We start from the raw sequence: 26,377 nt of genomic DNA on the forward strand, positions 1-26,377 counted from the left end.
ACAAGTTATACAACTTATATTAATAGCTTTCGTTGGCACGGATGTTAACGCGAGGAGGTCATCGATGTGGAAGAAAGCCAGAGTGCCCGGAGAAAACCCACGTGTCCAAGCGGGCAACCAGCATGTCTATTCAACTAATGTCGATCGCGGGGATAGAAGTCGGGTTGCAGCGGTGATAAACGAGTGCACTTTAAAACATTCTATATCTATATGTATTTTGTTATTCATTAAACGAATTGTATTTAAGAGAAATAACCAAGTGTAAGGTATGTTTTAAAGGTAAGAATTAAATATGAAAGATTGTAAATGAAACGCTAATTAGCGTCCCTTTCTCGAGGCGAAATAAGATATTTTGGTGAAGTGTTTATAACCGGGTATATAATTATCAATCAAATTAATTTATAACCAAGAATTGTGAGCGATGAACGTGCCAAGATTAATTTATATGTATGGCCATCGAGTAAACAAAATAGTATACAAAATTCTGTATTAGCATAATTACTCCTTCTTTTTATTTCTCCCACTTTTTAAAAATAATAATAAATTGTAACAATCAGCTCCTTTTATAAAATAAAGGAATATGAATTAATATTCATTAAATCTCTCAATTATATTTCCCGTATGAGGAGATATTGGGGGAGGTAACTCGCGTTAAAAAACAATAGTTTTCACCTGGGACTGGTTTCACAGTACCGCGACGGTGTGGCCAAGGTGAGAAGCCGTACCGCGAGGATGCGCGGTTTTACCTGAGCTACCTGTGCTAAACCGCGATCAATTTCACACCACGAGGACTCGCGGTAAATACGCAAACCGCGTTGGCCGTAGTGTATCAAAAGTGTCTACAAAACAAAACAGCTTATATAAATAGTTGTTTTTACTACAACGTTATAAATATGAAATGAATAACGTATTTTCCTTATTATTATAAATAGAAACTCAAGAAAACGTGTTTCATTTTCCGCATATTAACATGCCATACTGCCAAAATATTTGAGGAAAGATACATCCAAAAATCATGAATGCTAACAAGGGGAGGAAAGATACCTTAAATCAATTATGATGTCATCACTGATTTAGGACAAATGAAACTGTCGAAACTCACTAACTAGCTTAGACCTTTACCTTATGTAATCTGGAAAATTATCAATTAAAAAGTCTTGACAATAATAGCAGATGGGCGATGAATTGAATTTCCGCTTTTTTTATTGCTTTAAATTGAGTTTCATGTACCGCACTTTCCTTATAGTACAATCAACAAGTAAAATTATATTTTTTTTAATCTGTTTACTAATGTATTCATTTATGTTTTTGACGTCAAAAAAAATATTTTCCCGTATTTTACTCATTTTTCAGAGCAGAAGCACAAATTCTTCCGTTTTTTTTAAATAGAAAACCATGTCCGCAGCTGTCGTCCATTTAATATCAGATTAAGCATACAGTAAAACTCGTATGATACGAACAATGATATCCTCGTGTAGCGACAGTAGAAAAACAAGGAGCGGATCGAGGATCTGATTTTAATCGGATTGTCAAGTTTTATGAAATATGATTTTATTTCCACATTACGGTCATAAAAATTATTGTCGGTTAAAAACATACAAACAAAAATGTGTTGATAAAAATGGTTATTTATAATATTAACCCCTATAGGATGATTTTATGAGACTGCAAAGATTACAATCGTGTCGTTTAATATTTATACACATTCCATGATTGCCATCAGTAACAATTTATAAAATATAAAAAAAAAACGTCCAAATACTTTTTATCACATTTTCAAACGTCTATATGATATTCCTGATATGTGGTAGTTTTTCATAATACTGTAAATCAAATTCTAACCGTTGATAAAACTCATCTCTGGTTCTGTTGTATATTAACTGATCCATACAAAGCAAAGCAACTTCCTGGTAATCTGTGTGGAATTTATTGGTAAAGAATTCTGGTCGTCGAGCCAGTAGAGGAAGATCCCCGACTCCAAACACACAGACTGATCGAACATATTTACCATGACACTGCCGATAATTTGATAAACCCTCCCAGTTTACAAATCGTGATAGAAAAGGCTTTCTCACGCCCTCATCTGTTTCCAGATCTCCTACAAAGCAAATGCTAGTTGTAAATATAAAATAGGTGTATTGTCTAAAAATGAATAACCGTCATTGTAGATCTGGAATATTTTGATTTTAACAATTAAGCAATAAACATATGCATTTTGACTAGTATTTATTGCTAAAATTTAAAAATGCCACAAGGCCAGTGTATACTGAGTAATAGCCTTATTTTATTACCTTTAAAACTTCCTGGAATTCCCAGCTGAGGATTATGAATCAAACTTGCAAAGAACGTCTCATCTGGAATACTTGTTTTGTTCACCCATGTAAGAAAATCGGCAGCTACATCATGATTGATGACGTATTCCACAACTTTTCTGTTTAAAGTCACGTGGACAGAGCCTTTGACTGGCTGGATAGTATGAGGAGGTTTCTCAGTAATATTCCATCTTTCCTTGTTTGCCCTAATTTGATGAATGTCGAATTGGAGCAAATGAATAAATTGGTGAATTACTCTTAAAGATTGTGATTGTATGGGGACTTTTTGTAAATGAAAGGTGTTATATAGCCATTATTTCATTGTCCCTAGTCGAAATTTGATTCATGTAATTTCATGTACATATTATAAAAATTCTGCAAACCTTTTGATGGTGCCTTCCCCATCGTTGGAACCGTTAAAAATCTGCAATATTTTTACCAGTTCATAATTTGTACGAAGGGGAAATTCCTGTCCAGTTAAGTTGATGAAATATTTCCATTTAGGAATTAACAAAAGGTCGTTCATGCATATGGTGTCTGGTAATAAAACACTTATTTTTCCCCAATTCACTTCAATTCTTCTTGACGCCATCTTCACATTGGGAAAGCATCGTACGATGCAGAAAAATTCCTTGAAGACGTATTCAACTGTTTTTCTATCTACGTGAACACAGTACATATTTTGTGGACGGTAAATTGACCTCAGAAGAATTTCAAACTGTTCTGGGCTTTTATAAACAAGAATGCTGTAGGCAATCGGAAAATTCCTCTCCTCATCTGTTAACGAATCCATAATGTATCCTTTTGTTTTGATGAAATTTTCACATGCTTTTGTTTGTTGGCAAAACGACTGCGATTTGTTTATTACCCTCATTTTACGAACTCTCTCAATTTCTTTGTCATTCTTTTCAAACAGCAAACCACAATCTACGTTCGGTATAACTCTTTCAGAACCAAAGTATTTCTGTGATGATTGTTCGAAAGATTGTGATCCCGATTTATTACAATACAGAGGCGAGAAAGAGGCATCAAATTGTGGTCCATTGTCAAACAAATGGACACTCCTCTGCAAGAACATATCATCAGCTTTCCGACTTTGCTTGGTCCCTGTTACGTCCTGGTCGTTTCTATAGAAAACGAATTTTCCTCTCGTTGTCTTTTTAGATATATAATTGAAGATTACCTGTGTGGCTAGTATTAGACAGAAAAAAACTAGCGCATAACGGGCGCATAATTTTCTTGTGCATCGATATGATGAGGAGAAATCCATTTTATCTCATATGTGTGGTGTATATTACCCGTGTGATAAACCTTTGCTATATCAAACGGGTGTTGCTTTATCAAATACTTCCAGTCCGAACTATTTTTGACACAACGCTTCAGTAACCTATTTTCGAAGATTTGCTGGTACTTTCAACATAACTATATCAACTACAAAAATTGATATAAAATGGATTTTGTCAAAGATTTATGATAAGTTTAGCCCAACTGCAAATTACGTTAACTTTCAAGGAGTTCATCGATCATCCTGACGACGCGTGGGACACAGCGCTCTGGTTGAGTTTATTGGCAATACAAGAACTTACCGAAATAATGTTTCATAAGAGTTTTATTCCACCACCAGTAAGCATCCTTATTTACTATTTTTAATTTCTAATCATAAGGCTAGTGTTTGTTTTAAAAAACATCAACAACTGTTCCTTGTTCGAGTCAAATTAAAACTAACGAGCATTCGCAACTTTGTGTATGTCAAGAAACTTGATTATTCATGCAAGTCTTCTAATCAGTATTTTTATTTAATCAAGTGAATAAGCTCCAAGAAAATTATTTATAGCTAAAAAAATATTTTTAGGTTTATTTCATTGAAACTTTACATTAAAACAGTTAGATTTATCTCAGAAAGGACGAACTAAATTGTATTGCGCAAGATCACAACAACCGCAGAACACAACGTTGCGTCATCGTTTTTAATCTTTGAAAAAATCAATTCGTGTCATATAAGGGACTGTCTCAAAATCAAATTGTATGAGATAAAAAGAACATCTATAATTGTGTGATTTTAAATTTGTCTTATCTAACTCGTTGAAATGGTTATATTCGCTCGGCAAGCCTGGCGAATATATACACCATTTAAACTCGTTCGATAAAGCAAATATAAAATCACGCAATATAGATATCCTCTATTTACCGAGAAGGGAAAACGTTCAGTGTATTTCTTTTGGATTTTTTTCACGAATGAGTTATTGTGGTGGGATGTAATGAAAATATGAAAATAAGTTGCTAAAGACACAAATAAGTACCAATGGCCTCGACGGATCATTCGACAGTCAACTTGTAAACTGCTCATAGGTACATATAATATTTATATATTTATACATAGTTGCATCCAACAAGTATGATTCTTTCTATTTCTTACGGAAATTGATTGTAATAGAAAATGACAGTACTGAAAACGACACGCCCCGTTTATCGAATGGTCGAGACATCCAGCAACTTAAGTGTGGCTACCTTCATATCACGCATAAATCACCACAGAAAACATTTAATTGATTAAATATACTTTTTTTCTCCTTTCTGAAAAGACATCTGCGCTGCATTTTACAAAGTTAGTTGTAAATCTTCTATGTATTATTCAATTACTCTTACGACAATGTGCAAAACATTCAAGCAAAGCTACTAATGAGGCCCAAGGATGTCGCCTTGTGTATATCATGAATCTATGAGTTATTTCATTATTCCATAAGTGTTTTGCCTCGTTAGGCAATATATATATATTATATATATATATATATATATATATATATATATATATATATATATATATATATATATATATATATATATATATATATATATATATATATATATATATATATATATTAGATGATAACCCGCGCAAGCGCGAGAATTAACACTTTACACATTATTATCATTAATGATATAATGCTTAATATCATTTTGAACCATTTTTTGTTGTTCATTTTTGTAGATACTTTGTCTGACTTTATCCTTATCATAATCTTTAAAATCGAAATTAAAAAAACATGTATTGTTGGATATTTAGAGGAGAGGTCATTGATGAACAAGAGGCCCATGGGCCACAAATCGCTCACCTGAACAATAGTCCTTGTATCATTTTTTTTCGAAAGGGTTTATTATGAAGTGAACTCTGAATAAATATTGTAAAACTCATGTATTTCAAGATTTTGCCATATATTAAACAATACATAAAAAGAAGAAACAATTTTATCTTTGGCATGTTTTTATTCATAGCTATTTTACACATCAAATGAGACAAATGAGAAAAAAATCCCATTTCACTGAAAAAATTGAAAAATATTTGTTAAATAATTAAAAGATGATACTGGCATCTGTTTTGTATTTCAATCATTAAAAGCTTTTTTATCGATTCATCAAATAAAAATATTGCAGGTGTGATGAGGAAATTATAGGCATGTTAGATTTTGCATTCTCATCGATCATCTGTCTTATAGACAAAACTCAAAAAACATTGAAAGTCTATATATAGTTGATAAAGTCTATCAATGATTCCTACTTTTTTTCCATAACCATTTTTTATCTTTTGTTCCTTTATCTTTCCTAAATGTGTGTTTGTGAATCAAAACTTCGTAAAAACTTAGATTCACACCTTTTTGAAGTTATTTGAATTTATGATCTTTGATCCCGATCACTTGGATCCCGATATGTGAGTAATTGATGTCGGGATCGAAATTCAAAAAAAAAACTAGTCGATAAACATACACATGTATTTCCAGATAATTTAATTATGATAAACTTATCATAGAAATTTCTTTTTCTTTTTTTTTTTTTTTTTTGAATACTTCTTTTAATTAAAAATGTAAGCCTTCTGTCTTACGGATCCAATTGAGGGTCAGCTCAAACTTAGTGATCACAAGTACAGTATTTCTTTCTCAAGCGGTTTTTTTTAAGCGTGATCGTATAGTTACAACAATTAAAAGCAGCCCAAATCAAGAGTCTGCTCAACCTCATTTCACATGGGTATATATAAGGTTTTACTTATGATGGACAGCTCTGACTAGTTCGGCCCATTTACGACGATCATGAGTGAACATTTAGTATTCAAAATTAAGATTAATAGTTTATTCCTAAATAAAGTAACAACACCGTCAAAACTGCCAATCAAAGAGTCTGGATGCAGGATTTGAGTCTCCGAGTCCTGGGTCTCGGAGTCCCCCACCTAGTATGAGGCATCACTTACTCATAATACGTTCATTCATACATGGCATAAAAGGTTACAAAGGTTAATATATAGAATACACAATACATGACTCAATATAGAGTACCAGAGCTATCGTTGCAGACACAGAATCGCCAAATATGTCACTTGTTGTTAAACTCTTAATTTTGATATTATTATGCCCGTATTATGCACCTGGTTTCATAACATCATTTAGGAATACCACGCATTGCTACAAGAGTCACAGAGTTCATTCTGTTAATTATCATTAACACCATTCAGTGCGCAGTACCTAGGTACACATAAATATCATAGTGACGATTATGTAATACTAGCAATTCAAGGTCATAGCATGGCTATCTGTTTACATACGTCCACCAAACAAAAGAAATATCCCGAAGGGAGATTTTTCATGCCTGGCGCCCGGAATAGGAAAGCGTCTTTGATATACCCTTGATCAGACGAACTTCCTAGTGACATACCAGTCAGAATATCTATGGTAAGAGATAGTAACAAGTGACATGTTTCCACCTCCGGCTTGGAACATCATTCATCTAAAAAAACAAATCTATAACCAGGATGTATACATGTACATAAAATCATATAGCTTGATTATATCGCATTACAATCATGAAAACAATAGTGAATAAAGTATGACAATAATGACCAAGATGAAATATAAACATAGTTGAATGTAATCGTAATTCACCATCAAAGTAATACTAAGTATGGTTAAGCTTAATGTCACATATATACAAAGTCAAGGCATGCTTGTAAGTTCACAAAATATCTCTTCCTTCTTAAGGGTGAGGTTAGCGTCATAGGTTCGGAGTCCATCGGTTTCTTCCTGAAGTTCTCCAGAGTGAATCACACAATACAAGATTTATATTAGCACAAGATGAAGCACATTTCTCTTTTAACACTTATTACACAATTCGCATTTTTAATTTTCACTAACTTTCATAATTCCAAACACAACTTATTCACGGCTGCAGCTTAATTATTCATCCATCATCGGCACCCGTGGATAGAGGGTCGGCGCGGACGGCGAGGCGACTTCTCGCGGAGCGTCTCCTGTGTTCCTCTGTTGCGTAGACATCGCGGCCTTCTCTTCCAGGTATTTACGTGCCAGCTCTGGGTCCGGTCTATAGTATTTGGTCCATGGAGATTCTTCATTTTTCTCCTTTCCAAGTAATTGTTGTGCCAGTTTGTTCGAAATTGTCCCCGTGTTACTGGTCAATTTGCGAGTTTCGGGTCTTCCGCTCCGTCGGGGTTTCTTTTGGATCCAAGTGTCTTTCGGGATTAGTTCAAGATCAATAATGTCACTAGAGGTCCATTTCTCTGGATTCACACAACAAAATACAGTGTCTTTGGAAGAACCTTTCTTATCTCCGTCACTACCCCTTTTTCGACAACCTGTCCAGCAACCACCACAGCATATACCACCCCACTTTTTTATAGTTTATCATTTCTTAATACAAAGTTCTACCGTTACTGTTACTGCCAAAATTTAACACACAAACAAACAGGGGCCTCCCACCCAAGACGAGGATTTCATGTGTTGCAAATTAGTAACTGGCAATTCCGCCATAAGTGCATTTATAGGGAAATTTTTAGTATCTTTCAGTTTGTCCGGAATTTTAATTTGTCTAATATCTTGTAATACTGTGTAAAATGCTGAAACAAAATCAGTGTTTTTAAAATTACTTCCCTGATTATAACATGGGTTAATGAAAATGAACCATGACAACTCGAGCAAACTTGTCCCATACTCAAGATGTTAAACGCAATATTTTTAAGGTCTTCCGTTTCCAACGTTCCGTTTGGAGCTCTCCTAGGCACGAACATTGGGTACGAATTTTCATTCAAAATTTTCATACATTTTGATCTGTATCTTTTTATCAGTTTATATTTTGTTACAACATATATAACAAAAGTGGTAGAAAATCAAAAGTTTTTTCCAATAAAATTTATTGAGGGGCCAAGACACTCGTGAACTCTATTACAAATAACTTGAACACGATAAAGATTTTGTAATGCATTATAGAAGCGAATTTGTTGATCGTAACAATATCTAGCAGAAAAAATCATTACCACGCCCATTTATTACGTTATTAGGGATTTCTAGTGGCCAAAGTTCTTAAACTTTGACGCAATATATCAAAAGAAGGAGACATATTTTGTTAGGCAATGTAGAAGAATAAATTCTTGCATTGATGATTTTAATCAATTCCACTAATCAAGAGATCAATGGCTGTCCCCATTAAGGATATAGAGCGCTGTCCCCTAAAATATTCAATTATTTGTATCAAAAAATGTACAACAATTTTAGATTGGTGTAAGAACAAAAAATGTTAGTATTCTTAAGACATTTTCAAAGAAATCAAGAAAAAAGGGACTGACCCCTTTAAGTTGGGGCAATGACACTCGTAAACTCTATTACATATAACTTAAAAATGATAAAGATTTTGTAATTCATTATAGAAGTAAAGTTGTTGATCGTAGCAAATTCTATCAGGTAAAGTCATCACAAAGCCCATTTATTATGATATTAGGGTTTTTTAGGGGCCAAAGTACTGAAACTTTGACTCAATATATCTAGAAATGGAGACATATTTTGTTAAGCATTGTAGAAGAGAAAATGTCTGTATTGATGATTTGAATCAATTCCACTAATCAAAACATCAGTGTCTGTCCCAATGAAGGATCTAGAGGGCTTGCCCCTAAAATATTCAATCATTTGTATCTCAAAAATGAACAACAATTTTAGATACGTGTAAGAACAAAAAAGGTTAGTATTCGTGAGACCTTTTGAATGAACTCAAGATAGGGGCCAAGATACTCGTAAAGTCTTTAACACATACCTTAAAAACGTTTAAGATTTTGTAATGCATTATAAAAACAAAGTTGTTGATCGTAACAATATCAGTTTGTAAAACTCATTGAAACACCCAGTGAAGACCTAATTAGGGATTTTATGGGACTATGATTTTAAATCTTTAATTTGCTGTATGTGAAAAAGCAAAACACTTTGTTAAGCATTTTAAAGGATATTGACAATCGTATACATTATCTGAAAGGGAGGGATTGAGAGGGGAATTCTGAAATTTCATTGATATTTTAATCGTATCGTTTAAAAATTGAACGGAAGACCTACTCATTACTCGTAACGAGATCGTATCTCGTTATTTTTTTTTCCAAATTTTGTGCACGCGATTTCTCGAAAACTACTCAAATCGATCTCGACAATTTTTCACAGATGATGGGACATTATCTGAATTTTATATCTTTTGAATTTTTTGTCGTCGTCACTTCCGGTCCGGATTTACGGTAGATTTTGTAATTTTTTACGACCAATTTTGTGCAGAGCTGATCTCAGAAACTATTAGAAATATGAGTTTAAAATTTTCAGGATAGGTAGACCATGGTTTGAAATTCTGCACTATATAGTTGTTTTGCACCAGTGGCGCTATTCCTTGGAGCTCGGTTAGGCACGAAAATGGGGTACAGATTTTGAATCAAAATTTTCATACGTTTTGATCAGTATCTTTTTATCAGTTAATATTTTGTTAAAACATATAGAACAAACGTAGTAGAAAATTAAAAGTTCTATCCAACAAAATCAAGAAAAGGGGGCTGGCCCCTTTATTTAGGAATCAAGAGACTCGTAAAGTCTATTACAAATAACTTGAAAACGATAAATATTTTGCTATGCATTATAGAATCAAAGTTGTTGATCGCTACAATATCTGTTTGAAAAAGACATCGTCAGGCCCATGTTTGACGTAATGAGGGATTTTTTATTCATTATCTTAAAATTTTGGGGGGGGTGTTAATTTTTTTAAATTGTATCGATATTTCATGGTATCATTTAAAAAACGATCGGACGGAAGACCTACTCGTTACTCGTAACGAGGTCGTATCTAGTTAAGGTCTTCCGTTTCCAACGGAGGACCTTATTGTTTTCGTACTGTTTCTTATTATTATTATTATTTTTTTTTTTCCACAAATTTTGTGCGCGCGATATCTCAAAAACTATTCGGCCGATTTCGACCATTTTTTCACAGATGATTGCCAGTGGTCATAATTCTAGAAGTTTTTTTGAAATTTTGAAATCGTCACTTCTGGTTCCTATTTACGGCCGATTTTGTAGGTTTTTACGACCCATTTTGTGCAGACATAAACTCAGAGAATATCAGAGATATAATTATGAACTTTTCAGGATAGGTAGATCATAGTTTGAAGTTGCGCACAAAGCAGTTTTTTTACGCCAGTGGCGCCATTCTTTTGAGCTCGCCTAGGCTCGAAAATTAAGTACGAATTTTGCATCAAAATTTTCATACATTTTGATCTGTATCTTTTTATCCGTTAATATTTTGAGTACACATATATAACAAAAGTTGTAGATAATCAAAAGTTCTTTCCAACAAATTCCAAAAAAGGGGCTGGCCCCTTTATTTAGGGGCCAAGACACTTGTAAACTCTAATACAAATAACTTAAAAACGATAAAGATTTTGTAATGCATTATATACGCAAAGTTGTTGATCGTAACAATATCTATCAGGAAAAATCATTGCCACGCCCATTTGTTACGTAATTAGGGATTTTTAGGGGCCAGAGTACTTAAACTTTGACGCAATATATCTAGAGAAGGAGACATATTTTGTTAAGTATCGTAGAAGAGAAAATGCTTGCATTGTTGATTCTCATCGATTCCATCAATCAAAATACCAATGTCTGTCCCAATAAGGGATCTAGAGGGCTGGCCCCTTAAATATATAAACATTTGTATCTCAAAAATGATAAACAATTTTAAATAGGTGCAAGAACAAAAAATGTTAGAATTCGTGAGACTTTTCGATTGAATTCAAGAAAAAGGGACTGGCCCCTTAAATTAGGGGCCAAGAGACTCGTAAACTCTATTACAGATAACTTAAAAACGATAAAGATTTTGTAATGCATTATAGAAGCAAAGTTGTTGATCGTAACAATATCTATCAGAAAAAATCATTGTCACGCCCATTTGTTACGCAATTAAGGATTCTTAGGGGCCAGAGTACTTAAACTTTGACGCAATATATCTAGAGAAGGAGACATATTTTGTTAAGCATCGTAGAAGAGAAAATTCTTGCATTGATGATTCTCATCGATTCCATCAATCAGAATATCAATGTCTGTCCCCATTAAGGATCTAGAGGGCTGGCCCCTAAAATATTCAAACATTTGTATCTCAAAAATGATAAACAATTAGAAATAGGTGTAAGAACAAAACATGTTAGACTTTGTGAGACCTTTCGATTGAAGATAAGAAAAAGGGGCTGGCCCCTTAAATTAGGGGCCAAGAGACTCGTTCACTCTATTACAGATAACCTAAAAATGATAAAGATTTTGTAATGCATTATAGAGGCAAAGTTGTTGATCGTTACAATATCTATCAGGAAAAATCATTGCCACGCCAATTTGTTACGTAATTAGGGATTTTTAGGGCCCAAAGTAATTAAACTTTGACGCAATAAATCTAGAAAAGGAGACATATTTTGTTAAGCATCGTAAAAGAGAAAATGTTTGCATTGATCAATTTAATCGATTCCATTAATTAAAACACCAATGTCTGTCCCCATTAAGGATCTCGAGGGCTGGCCCCTAAAATATTCAATCATTCGTATCTAAAAAATGAACAACAATTCTAGATAAGTGTAAGAACAAAAAATGTTAGTAGTCGTTGGACCTTTTTAATGAACTGAAGGAAAAAGGGCTGGCCCCTTAAATTAGGGGCCAAGACACTCGTAAAGTCTATTATACATATCTTAAAAACGATCAAGATTTTGTAATGCATTATAGAAACAAAGTTGTTGGTCGTAACAATATCAGTTTGTAAAACTCATTTCCAAACCAATTGATGCCGTAATTACAGATTTTAGGGGACTCAAATCTTAAACCTTAAATATGCTGTATGTGAAAAAGCAAAACTCTTTGTTAAGCATTTCAAGGGATATTGACAATGGTATGCATTTTCTGAGAGGGAGTGGTTAAGAGGGGAATTCTAAATTTTCATTGATATTTTAATCTCATCGTTTAAAAATTGAACGGAAGACCTACTCGTTACTCGTAACGAGATCGTATCTAGTTATTATTATTTTTTTCCACAAATTTTGTGCACGCGATATCTCGAAAACTATTCGGCCGATTTCAACCATTTTTGCACAGTTGATTTCCAGTGGTCATAATTCTAGAATTTTTTTGAAATTTTGAAATCGTCACTTCTGGTTCCGATTGACTGCCGATTTTGTAAGTTTTTACGACCAATTTTGTGCAGACATAAACTCAGAGACTATCAGAGATATAAATATGAAATTTTCAGGATAGATAGACCATAGTTTGAAGTTGTGCACAACGTAGTTTTTTGGCGCCAGTGGAGCCATTTCTTTTAGCTCGCCAAGGCTCGAAAATTGGATACGAATTTTGCATCAAAAATATCATACATTTTGATCTGTATCTTTTTATCAGTTAATATTTTGTTAAGATATATATAATAAGAGTGATAGATAATCTAAAGTGTGTTCCAACAAATTCAAGAAAAAGGGGCTGGCCCCTTTATTTAGGGGCCAAGACACTCGTAAACTCTAACACAAATAACTTAAAAACGATAACGATTTTGTAATGCATTATAGAAGCAAAGATGATGATCGTAACAATATCTATCAGGAAAAATTATTGCCATGCCAATTTATGACGTATTTAGTGATATTTAGGGGCCAAAGTACTTAAACTTTGACGCAATATATCTAGAGAAGGAGACATATTTTGTCAAGTTTTGTAGAAGAGAAAATGCTTGCATTGATGATTCTAATCGATTCCATCAATCAAAACACCAATGTCTGTCCCAATGAAGGATCTAGAGGGCTAGCCCTTAAAATATTCAATCATTTGTATCTCAAAAATTAACAACATTTTAGATAAGTGTAAGAACAAAAAATGTTAGAATTTTTGAGACCTTTTGATTGAATTTAAGAAAAAGGGGCTGGTCCCTTACATTAGGGGCCAAGACACTCGTAATATCTATTACAGATAACTTAAAAACAATGAAGATTTTGTAATGCATTATAGGAGCAAAGTTGTTGATCGTAACAATATCTATCAGGAAAAATCATTGCCACGCCCATTTATTACGTAATTAAAGATTTTTAGAGGACAAAGTTCTTAAACTTTGACGCAATATATCTTAAAAAGGAGACATATTTTGTTAAGCTTAGTAAAAAAGAAAATGCTTGCATTGATAATTCTAATCGATTCCATCAATCAAAACACCAATGTCTGTCCCCATTAAGGATCTTGAGGGCTGGCCCCTAAAATATTCAATCAATTGTATCTAAAAAAAAAGATCAACAATCTAAAATAGGTGTAGGAACAAAAAAATGATTGAATTTGTAAGACCTTTCGATTGATTTCAAGAAAAAGGGACTGGCCCCTTAAATTAGGGGCCAAGACACACCGAAACTCTACTATACATAACTTGAAATAGGTAAAGATTTTGTAATGCATTATTGAAGCAAAGTTGTTGATAGTTAACAGTACATATCCGGTAAAATCATTGCCACGCCTATGAATAACGTAATTAGGGATTTTTGGGACCAACGTACTGAAACTTTGACGTAATTTATCTAGAGAAGGAGCTTTATAAGCTTTATAGAAGAAAAAATGCTTGCATTAATATTTCTAATCGATTCAATCAATCAAAGCACCAATGTCTGTCCCCACTAAGGATCTACATGACTGGCCCCTAAAATATTCAATCATCTGTATCTAAAAAAAGAACAACAATTTTAGATACGTGTAAGAACAAAAATTGTTAGTATTTGTAAGACCTTTTGAATAAAGTCAAGAAAAGGGGCTGGCCCTTTACATTAGGGGCCAAGACACTCGTAAAGTTTTTTGTTTCACATACCTTAAAAACGATCAAGATTTTGTTATGCATTCCGGAAACAAAGTTGTTGATCGTAACAATATCAGTTTGTAAAACTCATTGCCACATTCATTGATGACGTAATTAGGAACTTTAGGGGACTAAACTCTTAAATCTTTAATGTGCAATATGTGAAAAAGCAAAACACCTTGTTAAGCACTTTAAAGGATTTTGACGATCGTATACATTATCTGAAAGGTAGTGTTTGAGGGGGAATTCTGAAATTTCATTGATATTTTAATCGTATCGTTTAAAATTAAACGGAAGACCTACTCGTTACTCGTAACGAGATCGTATCTAGTTATTTTTACCAATTGCCTTAAATCACTTACAAAAATCAGTCGTGTAGTTTCCTTACTTACTCGCTGTTTTATGTATTTCGAGTATATGTTAAGTCTTTTTAATCTTCATATACCTTCAAATAACCGAGGTGCTGAGTCCGCGTTTGCTAGTCGGCGTATCTCAATACATGTTTTGATGTTACAGGGGGTCATTCTGTAATACCTTTTTAAAAGCGTGCAATATATACAAATCTAAGCTTATTCAAGATTATTTACATCTACATTAAACGATAATATAACTTATTTAAATTATTATTTTGGCTAATCCCTTCATAATAGCCAACGCATACTCTTTTTTGTTATTTTCTCTACAGGGCTTAGAGATTGATTTACGCGGTTTAGGGATTGGTTTGAACCCTAGACCTACCTTAGGAACTATTTCATCTATTTCCATATTTTTCATCTAAGGGTACATTTGGGTTATCGAACGGTATTTCATAGTCTTGACCACTATTTTCCTCACATTGAAAGACTCAATGGTCTCATCCGATTCTGAATCTACGGTCTGATCGTTCTTGGTTTACACTGCTGATCATCCATGATCTTCTAAGCTCTTATACGTCTTTGAAGTTCTGCTAGGGGAATATCCTCTTCGTCTGAAAATCCTTCTCTTTCCCATTGTTTGGACTGTATAGCTCTTACCAATGGTTCTGATTGCATGTCTTCATTTTCTGACGACGATTCATCTTTCGGTGGCACCACATAGTTAGTTTTTCTTAGAGTTCTTCCACCATCTTCAGTAGTTTGTGAAAGGGGCCAGTGCGAAATATCTACCAGTCTTAATTGTCGTGCATGGCATTTGGTGGTTAATCCAGTCAACTGGTCTCTCACCACGAAACTAACTGGTCGTTTCTGCTCAATGATTCGATAATATGGTAGCACCTTTTTATCTAACTTATTTTGTCTCCTATTTTCTTAGGGTAGACATGGTCACCTGCATGAAAATTTCCATCTTTGCTTTTCTTATCGGCCTGAGCTTTCTGTTTCTTCTTGGCTTCCTTCATATTACGATGTACTAGCAGGAAAGCTTTATGTTGTTCTTGAAGGGCGATCTTGTGTTGATCTTCTCCCGCATATCTCAATCGAGGTTTCATTAACGTATCAAGAGGTAATACGATATCGCTGTTGTACATAAGGTAATATGGGGAAAACTTTGACGAATCGTTAGGATGGAAACAAATGGCTGCCAACGTCTGATTGAGATGAATATCCCAAGTTTGAGCGTTGTCTGTTATTTTCTTAGCCATCACGTCATGAAGAGTTCTATAAAATCTCTCGACTTTACCATTACCGTGAGGACTGTTATAAGATGTTTTGATACGGTTGATGTTCAATTCTTTTAAGGTTTCTCCCACTTTCTTGTTCACCTTTTCTGTTTCGTTGCCTGTGAGGATTTGAAGAGGACAGCCATATCTTGGATATATTTCTTCTAATATAAGATGTACTATGTTGTCAGCTGACTTATCAGGAACGGGAAAAGCTTCTGGCCAACCAGAGTAAATGTCAATGAAAGAGACTATGTACTTGTTTCCCGACAAGGATTTGGATATGGTCCTGATAGATCAAGTCCTACTTTAGTCATTGGAAAAGGTGGTATGTCTGTCTCTTGAAGTGGAGGTTGATTTTTCTTATTGCTCCTCGTTTGGCATACAACACATCCTTCTATTTAAGAGTATAACCTTCTGTACAAATTTGGTATGTGGTACTTTTGTCTGATTACGTCAAATGTTTTGTCCACTCCCATATGCCCAAGTCCGTCGTGATACTGCTGCACTACTAAAAGTTCTAACTCACGTGGTACATACAGGCTAAGTCTTTGGCGTTCTGAATCACCAGCTGAAAGATAGTACATTAAACCATCAATTTCCAGAAACTTCTTTTCTTCAGTTGCCGTTGCTGTCCCTTTATTTAACTGATTCTTCAGTTTCTTGATCTGCTCATAGTTTTGTTAACTTTCTTTGATGTTGATTTCTTCTGGTAGATCAATAAAGGGTTTGACCAATTCGTCGTGTTGCTTAACTTCACATCTGGCAAATCTCTTAGGCAAAAAGGCATTGGAGTTAAGTATGTTCACTTCAAAGAAATTGTCCTTAACATCTGGTTCATCATGCTCAGATTGCTCTTCCTCTTCACACTCCAGGTTGACTGTCGGTAATCTGGATAAGAGATCTGCACAGCAGGTAAATCTTCCTTGTATGTACTCTACCTTACAGTTATATCCTGCAATACTTAACGCCATAGTTAAATTTTCTTATTTTGCATTGGAGATTCTAAGATATACTTGAGCGGCTTATGATCTGTTCTTATAGTAAACTGAGCACCGTGTAAATAATGGTGTAACTTCTGAAGGGCGTAATGGATTGCAAATGCCTCCTTTTCTATGGTTGACCACTTTTCTTGAGTTTTACTCAGCTTGTGGGATAAGTAATATATTGGCTTATCTTCTCCCTCATCTGTCTTTTGAGTAAGGCACGCTCCAATACAATTGTCGCTGGCATTGGTGTACAAGATGCACGGCTTATTAGTATCTGGGTATGCTAGCAAAGGCACCACAGTTAAACTTTCCTTAATAAAGTCAAATGCTTTTTGGCAACATGGTATCCATTTAAACCTTGCATACTTTCTGGTTTATTAAGTCAATCAATGGTTCTGCAATCTTAGAGAAGTTCGGTATAAATCTCCTGTTATAACTACACATACCAACTTCACGGACTGTAGTGGGCGCTGGTAAATTTCTTATAGCTTCGACTCTCTTTTGATCAGGTGTAACGCCATGTTCATAAATGATGAAACCAAGATATTCAGTCTGTTCCTTAAAGAAACTACATTTCTTAAGCTTCATTTTAGTCCATGCTTTCTTAGACGATTGAAAACGTCTTGAATATGGCGAAGATGATCTCCCGGTGTCTTTGAGAATATAAGAATGTCATCCAGGTATGCGCTGGCAAACTCTTCTTGTCCTTGAAGAACTATGTTCATCAGCTCTTGAAAGACTGCCGGTGCATTACTCAACCCAAATGGCATCCGGTTGAATTGAAATAGTCCTTTGTGACATGCAAATGCCGTTTTTTCTTTGCTTGAATCTTCTAATTCCACTTGCCAATATCCACTTTTTAAGTCTAGTGCAGTGAAATATTTTGCCTTACCTAGTAAACATAGGATGTCATCAATAAACGGTAGCGGGAATGATACTGGTTTCACAATCTTATTCAAGCTTCTAATGTCAACGCTCATCCAGTCTGATCCGTCCTTTTTCTTCACCACTACTAAAGGAAATGACCAAGGCGATTGTGATCTCTCAATAATCTTTGCGTCCATCATTTCCAGTATGGCCTTGTCAATTATCTGTCTTTTATTTAAGGGTACACGGTAGGGTCTGTTCTTTATTGGATGGTGATCTCCAGTTTCTATCTTCATTTTAACAGTATCAGTCACTCCAAGATCACTGTTTTTCTTTGCAAGTAAATCATTGTTTTTACTCACAAGTCTTTTGATTGAGTGTTCAAATCTTTTTGGTACATCAATTTCTTCTTTTGTGTCTTGAGTAGTCTGTATTTCTGAGATTTCCTTCTGTTTTAATGCGGTAATTCGTCCTACTATGTAGCCTCTTGAATTTCTATAATTTTTGTTAGTTTGGTTAAAGAAGATCATGAGAACTTTCTTATCTTTTCGAACTATACAAACGGCGTCTTTTAAATATAGTCCTGGGTATTCCATTATGCAGTCATTGTCTATGCTGTTCACTTCAACCAAGTCACTTTTTTCCAGAGGAAAACTGTTATTTACTTTTCCATAGAATACAGTCACCGTGATTGGTCTCATAATAAGTTTCTTCGGTGTTCTTACAATAGTTGAGATGTGTAAATCTTCTTTAAGTTCCGCGTATACTTTGCCATCAATACGCATGAGTCAAAGATCAAAGTATGAACGAACATTGTTTTTCTTGAGCCAATCACGACCGAGAATCATGTTTCGGTTGAGTCCCTTTGTCATATAAAGTTTGTGGTCTAAAGTTAATCTTGAAATCTTAAAGGAAATATTTACATACCCTATCGCAATTAAAGAATTGCCATTTGCTGCTTGTAAAGAGGGGATGTCATTATTAAACAACTTGGGTCGGGGAAATAGGTTATCATTCATTTTCTTACTAATTAGAGATACGGCTGCACCTGTATCTACCAAAGCTCTAAATTTATGTTTCCTACTTTTGATAAACAGCTACTGGGGTTGTTAGTAAAATTAATTTCATATGTAGGTATTTGTTTAAAGTTGTTTCTTCTGGCTCCAACGAAGGAAGAACGTCTTAGTTTTCCTGTTTTTGTTTGTCAAAATAAGAGCGATTTCTGAAATTTTGAGACGATCCCCTATTTAATTGGTCGCTAGATTCATTCGGCCTTGAGGATTTGATGGTCTGCCCCGATTTTGCTGCGCTCTTTGATACATATGCGAGCTCCAACAATCTGCACGCACATGACCTACTTTACCACAATTCCAATATTCCACAGGTGAACCGGGTCTCTGCTCTATATTATGGACGGGTTTGTTTTGACTGGGTCGTTTATTCATTTGAGGACAGGACTTGACTTGGGGTTTATTTTGAGTACAAAATCGAGCCCTATGACCCGTCTGTGTGGATTTAAAACACCTACTTTTACGCGCATGGTCAATTTCCATTGGTTCTGCATGCCTTGTTTCTATTGAGGTGAGATTATCTGCTCTATCCTTTAATAAGGGAAGAGTGGTATCAAAATTTGAAAGAGTTCGTCTGTTGTCATTACTTTGTACAATTTCTGTCATATTTGACCCTCTCATTGCTAGCCTCTGTCTCCGATTTTGTTCTCACATTGCTATTGGAATTGCAGATTCTAAACCTTTAGGGTTTTCTCGCAAAATTTTCATTCTGAGGTAGTCGAATGTCAGCCCGTCACAAAAGATATCTACTAACTGTTGTTGTACCAAAGGATCTTTTAGTCTGTCATTACTGTAGGCGTCTTCTGCGATTTGCAATAGTCTCTCGGCGAACATTTGAATTTTCTCGAGTCCTACGTATTACTGCTAACGCGTGTTGGTGATCTGTTATTTCTGCAAACGTTCCAAGATGGGATTTCTTCAGACGCATCCGTTTCATCTAAATACCTTTTAATATAATCCCCAACTGAACCCTTACTCGTTATGTATGCAAGCATGGGGATCTCATGACCTTGTTTCCCAAACATAACACTGTACTTTTCAACTTCTTTTATCCACTGTTTAAATTTTTGAGCATCTCCCTCAAAAGGAGTTATCACAGATGATAGGGGCACTGAGAGTGCGGCTGTTATAGCTTTAACTTGACCAATGAAAAAATCTTTATCATCATCCTGATTTGGGACTCGGTGTCGAGGTTCACGAGTTTCATACGACCTAGCATCATGATATGTTTCAAAAGTATTTTGTTTAATCTGTTTTTTTTCTGAAGATTTTTGACCTGTTTCTTGCCCTTTGTTTTCTTTGCTCTGACCAAACCCCGCGAATTGTTTTTCTAATTGCTCCATTTGATTTTTAAATTCTTTTTATCAAACCCATCACCTGTCGTCATATTGGTTCCTTAGACAAAGTTGTTTACTTCGAGATAGCTATAAGAGACATAGAGAAATGGTTCTTACCTTATTCTGTATTGAACTTCGCTCAGTCCTGGTCACTGGCACCAAGAAAGTTCATGTAAGCCTTCTGTCTTACGGATCCAATTGAGGTTCAGCTCAAACTTAGTGATAACAAGTAAGGTATTTCTTTCTCAAGCGGTTTTATTAAGCGTGATCGTATAGTTACAACAATTAAAAGCAGCCCAAATCAAGGGTCTGCTCAACCTCATTTCACATGGGTATATATAAGGTTTTACTTATGATGGACAGCTCTGACTAGTTCGGCCCATTTACGACGATCATGAGTGAACATTTAGTGTTCAAAATTAAGATTAATAGTTTATTCCTAAATAAAGTACAAAACCGTCAAAACTGCCAATCAAAGAGTCTGGATGCAGGATTTGAGTCTCCGAGTCCTGGGTCTCGGAGTCCCCCACCTAGTATGAGGCATCACTTACTCATTTTACGTTCATTCATACATGGCATAAAAGGTTACAACGGTTAATATATAGAATACACAATACATGACTCAATATAGAGTACCAGAGCTATCGTTGCAGACACAGAATCGCCAAATATGTCACTTGTTGTTAAACTCTCAATTTGGATATTATTATGCCCGTATTATGCACATGGTTTCATAACATCATTTAGGAATACTACGCATTGCTACAAGAGTCACAGAGTTCATTCTGTTGATTATCATTAACACCATTCAGTGCGCAATACCTAGGTACACATAAATATCATAGTGACCATCATGTAATAATAGCAATTCAAGGTCACAGCATGGCTATCTGTGTACAAAAATGATTTAAACAATTAAGAATCTGCACTATCTTAGAATAATTGCATAGTAATCTCACAAACTGTAGCATTGTAATTCTTAAAAAAAAGAGTTTAAAAACATTTTCCCATTATTTAAGTCTATGTTAAACGTTGAATATATTTTAGAGCCGTACGTAGTATTAGTCTGGGGATCACGGTTTTCACAATTTAGAGTCTACACTATCTTAGGATACTTGTATAGTAATCTCACTAATTTTAGCACTGTAGTCCTTGAGAATACATTTTTAAAAACATTTTCCCCCATATATTTCTATGTTAAATTTGTCTTTTTTAATCAACTTTGAACCCTTCTTGGGACCCCAGTATTGACCTGGGGATCGCGATTTTTACAATTTAGAATCTTCACTATATATACAAGCGTTGGTGTAAATATTGGCATATCTGGTGCAGTGGTTCTTAAGCAGAAGATTTTTTAAGACACCCACCCAATTTTCGCAGTTTCTCAATCATTTCCCTTTTAAAAAGGGTTGTACCCTTTATTTTAACAATTGAAAATCCCCTTCCCATAGGGATGTTTTGTACCAAGTTTGGCTCAGTGGTTCTAGAGAGGAAGTCAAATATGTGAAAAGTTTACAGACGGACGGACGGACGACGGACAACCGGTGATCAGAAAAGCTCACTTGAACCTTCGGTTCAGGTGAGCTAAAAATCTAAACTGAATCGTGTAATATATATACATGCAGGTGGCATTAATCTTGTTTGTTGCAGCTGAATGGAAAAAAAATTAAAATAGACTTTCTGTATTGTATTTATTTCAACCTGTGAATGGGTATTAAATGTAGTGTCTCTATCTCTAAATTTATTTCTTTATGTCAATTTTCAGTACAATTTCAGATAAAAGATTGTTTTGAAAAACAATTTGGAGGGGGGGGGACATTCCCACTTAACTTCCTCGTTTTGTTTATACTCATTTATCCATTTAGACGCAGAATGCAATGATCTGTTCATAAATCATTCATGTTTACAAATTAATATCTAAGGTTTACAACCAATGTCGTGGTATAAAAAAGTTTGAAATTAAAACAAGCTAGGTTATGCGCAATTATCTATTTGCATGCATATTTTTAAACCAAAGTTGTCAGATTCATAGTATCTGCCTGATGGTAACTTGCCCTACACTTTTCGCCATGATGTTAAATAGTCAACCCGTTTCTAGGCAACCCGTTCTGGAAAGTTCTATCCATTAATACCAAAAATCGCATTAATTGTTCCAATTGATTTAGAAACGTTTTGTATCAATCGAATTCCGATCCAAGTAATATACCCGCGATGCATGATGAACTCGTCCTAAACTTTTCGTTAAATATAGTCTGTCCCAAGTTATTGCTTCCATCACTTTTTGATGATTTTTTATAAAAATACACATACCTGTAAAAGAAACACAATTGAAATCGATGAAAGGGAATATTTCCAAGATATCTTCATAGAAAAAGTATCCCTTTTAACTCATAGAATTTCACAGGAACGAAATTAAAACAATTTTCTTACGGAGATTTATAATGGGAAATGTTTACATCTTTTCTCCATTCGGAATACGCTCGGAATATATCGCACAATTTTTTAACTCTATCATCCGGACTTATTAATGGCTGATGCAATGCTAAATCTCCGTAGACTTTCAATTTTTGGATGTGTATTGAAACCTGATGCGGTAGAGGGGGCGTTTCAAAACAGATAATCTGGACATTTTTCATATTAGCGGACGAACGTAGTTTGAGCACAAAGGTATTTACTATTATTGAAATATCGAGCAAAAAGTGGTGGAAGCAAAAACTCGGGACAGAGTATAGTCAGTCTGTGTTCTTGGTTACCCCGTTCTGGAAAGTTCTATCCCATTCTCTCACCAGAGGTCGTGCTACGCAAGCAAATGAGTATCAAAACTAAAATCGCCCACTAAAGAAACGGATTGACTCATTCTATTTATTGAACATTCGTCAAATCTTAACTTCTATGTATTCTCTGAATAGGCCTACAGTAAATATATATTTACTATTTACGTAATCATTTAATGTTATTTCATAGTAATATATATATATATATATATATATATATATATATATATATATATATATATATATATATATATATATATATATATATATATATATATATATATATAATCCAAAATAAGTAAAGTTAATCCACACAAGTAATAAATAATAAAAAATAACAGAAAGCCGATTCAAAACTCTACCGGTTTCATTAAAATCTTCTGAAGATTTTAATGAAACCGGTAGAGTTTTGAATCGGCTTTCTGTTATTTTTTATTATATATATATATATATATATATATATATATATATATATATATATATATATATATATATATGAAGGAAGAGAACCATCAATAACACTAGCTGGATTTTTTAACGTGCAAAACTCGGGTATTTTTTTCTAATTGTGTATCTAGAAAACATTTGAACAGTTATCATTCATATCTGAATATGAGAAATGCTAAAAATAAACTGTCAAAAGTACAAGTATCAAACTTATGTTATTTCAATCTTGAATGTAATAATACTCTGTTAAGTGTTATTTATAAATAACGAAACTGTGTACAGACGCCATACTGCAAACTTTCTCCATTAATAGATTAAAGCAAGGCCCAAATGTTCACAAGTGAATAATCACGTTTGCAGAAATGTTTATTTAATCGACTTCAAAAATCAACCTGTGGCTCAACGCTTGAGGATCAGACGAAGATTCGCTGACTGATAAATATTCATTCTTCTCAAGTTTTAATAGGTGTTCTTAGACGTAAATCTGAGACCTCTATATCACCCAATGCCAGTATCAATTTTTCTCAGTTTGTTCGATAACAACATATGTTTAATTTGTTTACAGACACCATTGTATGTTTCTTTTTTTAAAAGGTAGACTAAGTACAAAACAGATATTATCTAATTTCACTTAAGCTATTTTTTCCTTTAATTCAAGTTTTCTTGAGATTTAATATTTTGATCTTTAAAACAAAATCCATAAATATGTAAAATTTGAATAAAAATCCCACCGAAAATTTTTTTGGTAAACATCTTCCCTAAGCTACATGTACCATATTAATCTCCTTTCAATGAAATATAAAATTAAATAGTCATTGATATGATTTTTTTTTATGTCAGTAAGTTACTTTTCAAGATATTACAAATGTTTTAACTGTTATATATACAAGAAACTTTTTGTTACTTCAAGACACTGAAATATATTATTACTGGTGACTTTATTTTGATGAGTGGTTAATGTTTGAAGTCTATCAACCAACCCACCACTGTACATCTTATACCGTCATCAACACATTGCATTTACACTTGCATTCCTTTATTTCATTTGCGCACCTAGCAAGTCAATTTCTACAATCTGTGAAAAGGAAAAAAGGCGTGAAGATCTAAATAAACTCCAGCTGTTGCTAATTGTCTATGCGAGATAGATTTAAAGTGCTTTGAAACTTTTGAAAATGTACCTTACCTCTTACTCTCCAGACGACAGACGACAGACTAGATATTTCCAATACATTTTTATTTTCAGTTTTGTGTTATGGATTTGTTGGAGATATCTTTCTCTTACTTTCTGGATTCATGCAAGCATTAAAACATTCTTACCTTCTCTGGTCGATTTCTGAAGTCTTGCTCGTCGTCATTTGTAGCTTTAAATTTATTATGAGAATCAACTGAATTTATTAAGCTCTAGAAACCTGACCATATTTCTAATTATATCAAAAAAATATATTGACGAAATAAAGTACATTTTCTTCTTACAGAGTTACTGTTGAATCGTTTTTATTCGTGGGGATCAATATTCCTGGGTAGTAAAAAAAAATTCGAGTTTGCTTAGACGTAATTTCGAAGAAAGCAAGTTTGGGGCAATTTTCACAGATACTAATCAGATGCTTGTGTATAAGTTTTTGAGGATGTTAATTCATGGGCAAGGATTACCCACAAATGCCACGAATATTGACCCCCTACGAACTATGATGGTTCCACAGTATAAACATTCATGTATATGTGTTGTTTTAACATGTTTTTTCATTAATGTTTGGTGTTCTTTTAACAACAACATCTAAAAGGAAATTTTCACATTTTCTCAATAATTATAGTCTACATACTACATGTATGTTTTAAGCATTGACATTTCCTGCTGCGTTTCACTGAAGAAGATTTTAGATTCAAAAGGATCACACTCAAAGTCTAATAAATTCGGATGTCAGATAACTCATCTTAAGGCATGTTCTTATAAAATGCGCCCAAATTTATTTGAAGCAAGCTCAAAACTAACACTTATTCGAACTCATTGTTCACACAGGAACTCATTTAAAGAAGGCGTATTAAATGATATATAATGACCACAAACCAGTTGTTTTTAAATAGAAACATGAATAAGATATGTGGATCAGAATTGAAAAATATCGAGTTATTCCATTACATAAAACATACCTTCTTAAACATAAATCAAGGTGGCGTATCCCTTAAATTAAGATAAAAACAAATGATTATTTTCTGTAAATGAGAATGAACAAGATATCTGTGAGTCAATGCTTACTAGTGATACCCTCGCTCTGAATGTGATTATAGAACAAAAACCAAGTTAAAATTAACAAGAAGTTCAAATCAAAACTGTTTTTAAAAATCCCACCATATGACATACCGAAACAGGTTGTGTTAAGATTTAATGCATCTGCAATTGATAGTTTGTAAGTAAATTTGAACTGAAAATAGAGAAAAGAAGTCGACGTCTGATTGGTACAAAAATAATTCCTACCATATTGTTTACAGATATGTAGCATAGTTTTTGAATGTGGGGGGCCAAACTCATCCAAAATATCTTGACAAGCCAAGAACAAAGAAAAAGACGTTACTTTTCAAAATCCTGAAAATCCTAATCCGTGTGTGTGTGTGTGGGGGGGGGGGGGAATCAAGTATTTCTATCAGTTTCACTGTTCATTTTTTGTGATCGGCTTTGGCCGATCACTATTGTGTCCATATTAGGCATCCGGCAAATGCTTCCACGTGCGCACACATTCCGCTTGCATAAGTAGTTCTTATAAAACTTGAAGCTTTGGTTTAGTATTTAGATAACA

The 26,377-nt window shown here is 34.1% G+C and overlaps 2 protein-coding genes across 5 annotated transcripts in view; one reads left to right on the top strand and one right to left on the bottom strand.

Moving 5' to 3' along the window:
• The window catches only part of LOC128183730 (uncharacterized), a 555,994-nt gene that overhangs the window by 505,857 nt on the left and 23,760 nt on the right, over nucleotides 1-26,377 (top strand). The window lies entirely within an intron of this gene.
• On the bottom strand, nucleotides 1,451-4,007 carry LOC128183732 (beta-1,3-galactosyl-O-glycosyl-glycoprotein beta-1,6-N-acetylglucosaminyltransferase-like). Its single transcript, XM_052852880.1, has 3 exons — nucleotides 2,696-4,007; nucleotides 2,292-2,518; nucleotides 1,451-2,098 (listed from the first exon to the last, which is right to left on the bottom strand). Exons 1-3 carry the CDS (start codon nucleotides 3,580-3,582, stop codon nucleotides 1,785-1,787), a joined length of 1,428 nt encoding a protein of 475 aa, XP_052708840.1. The 5' UTR covers nucleotides 3,583-4,007; the 3' UTR covers nucleotides 1,451-1,784.

Source organism: Crassostrea angulata, chromosome 5 (genome assembly GCF_025612915.1).
Source record: "Crassostrea angulata isolate pt1a10 chromosome 5, ASM2561291v2, whole genome shotgun sequence".
In the NCBI taxonomy this organism is placed as follows: domain Eukaryota; kingdom Metazoa; phylum Mollusca; class Bivalvia; order Ostreida; family Ostreidae; genus Magallana; species Magallana angulata.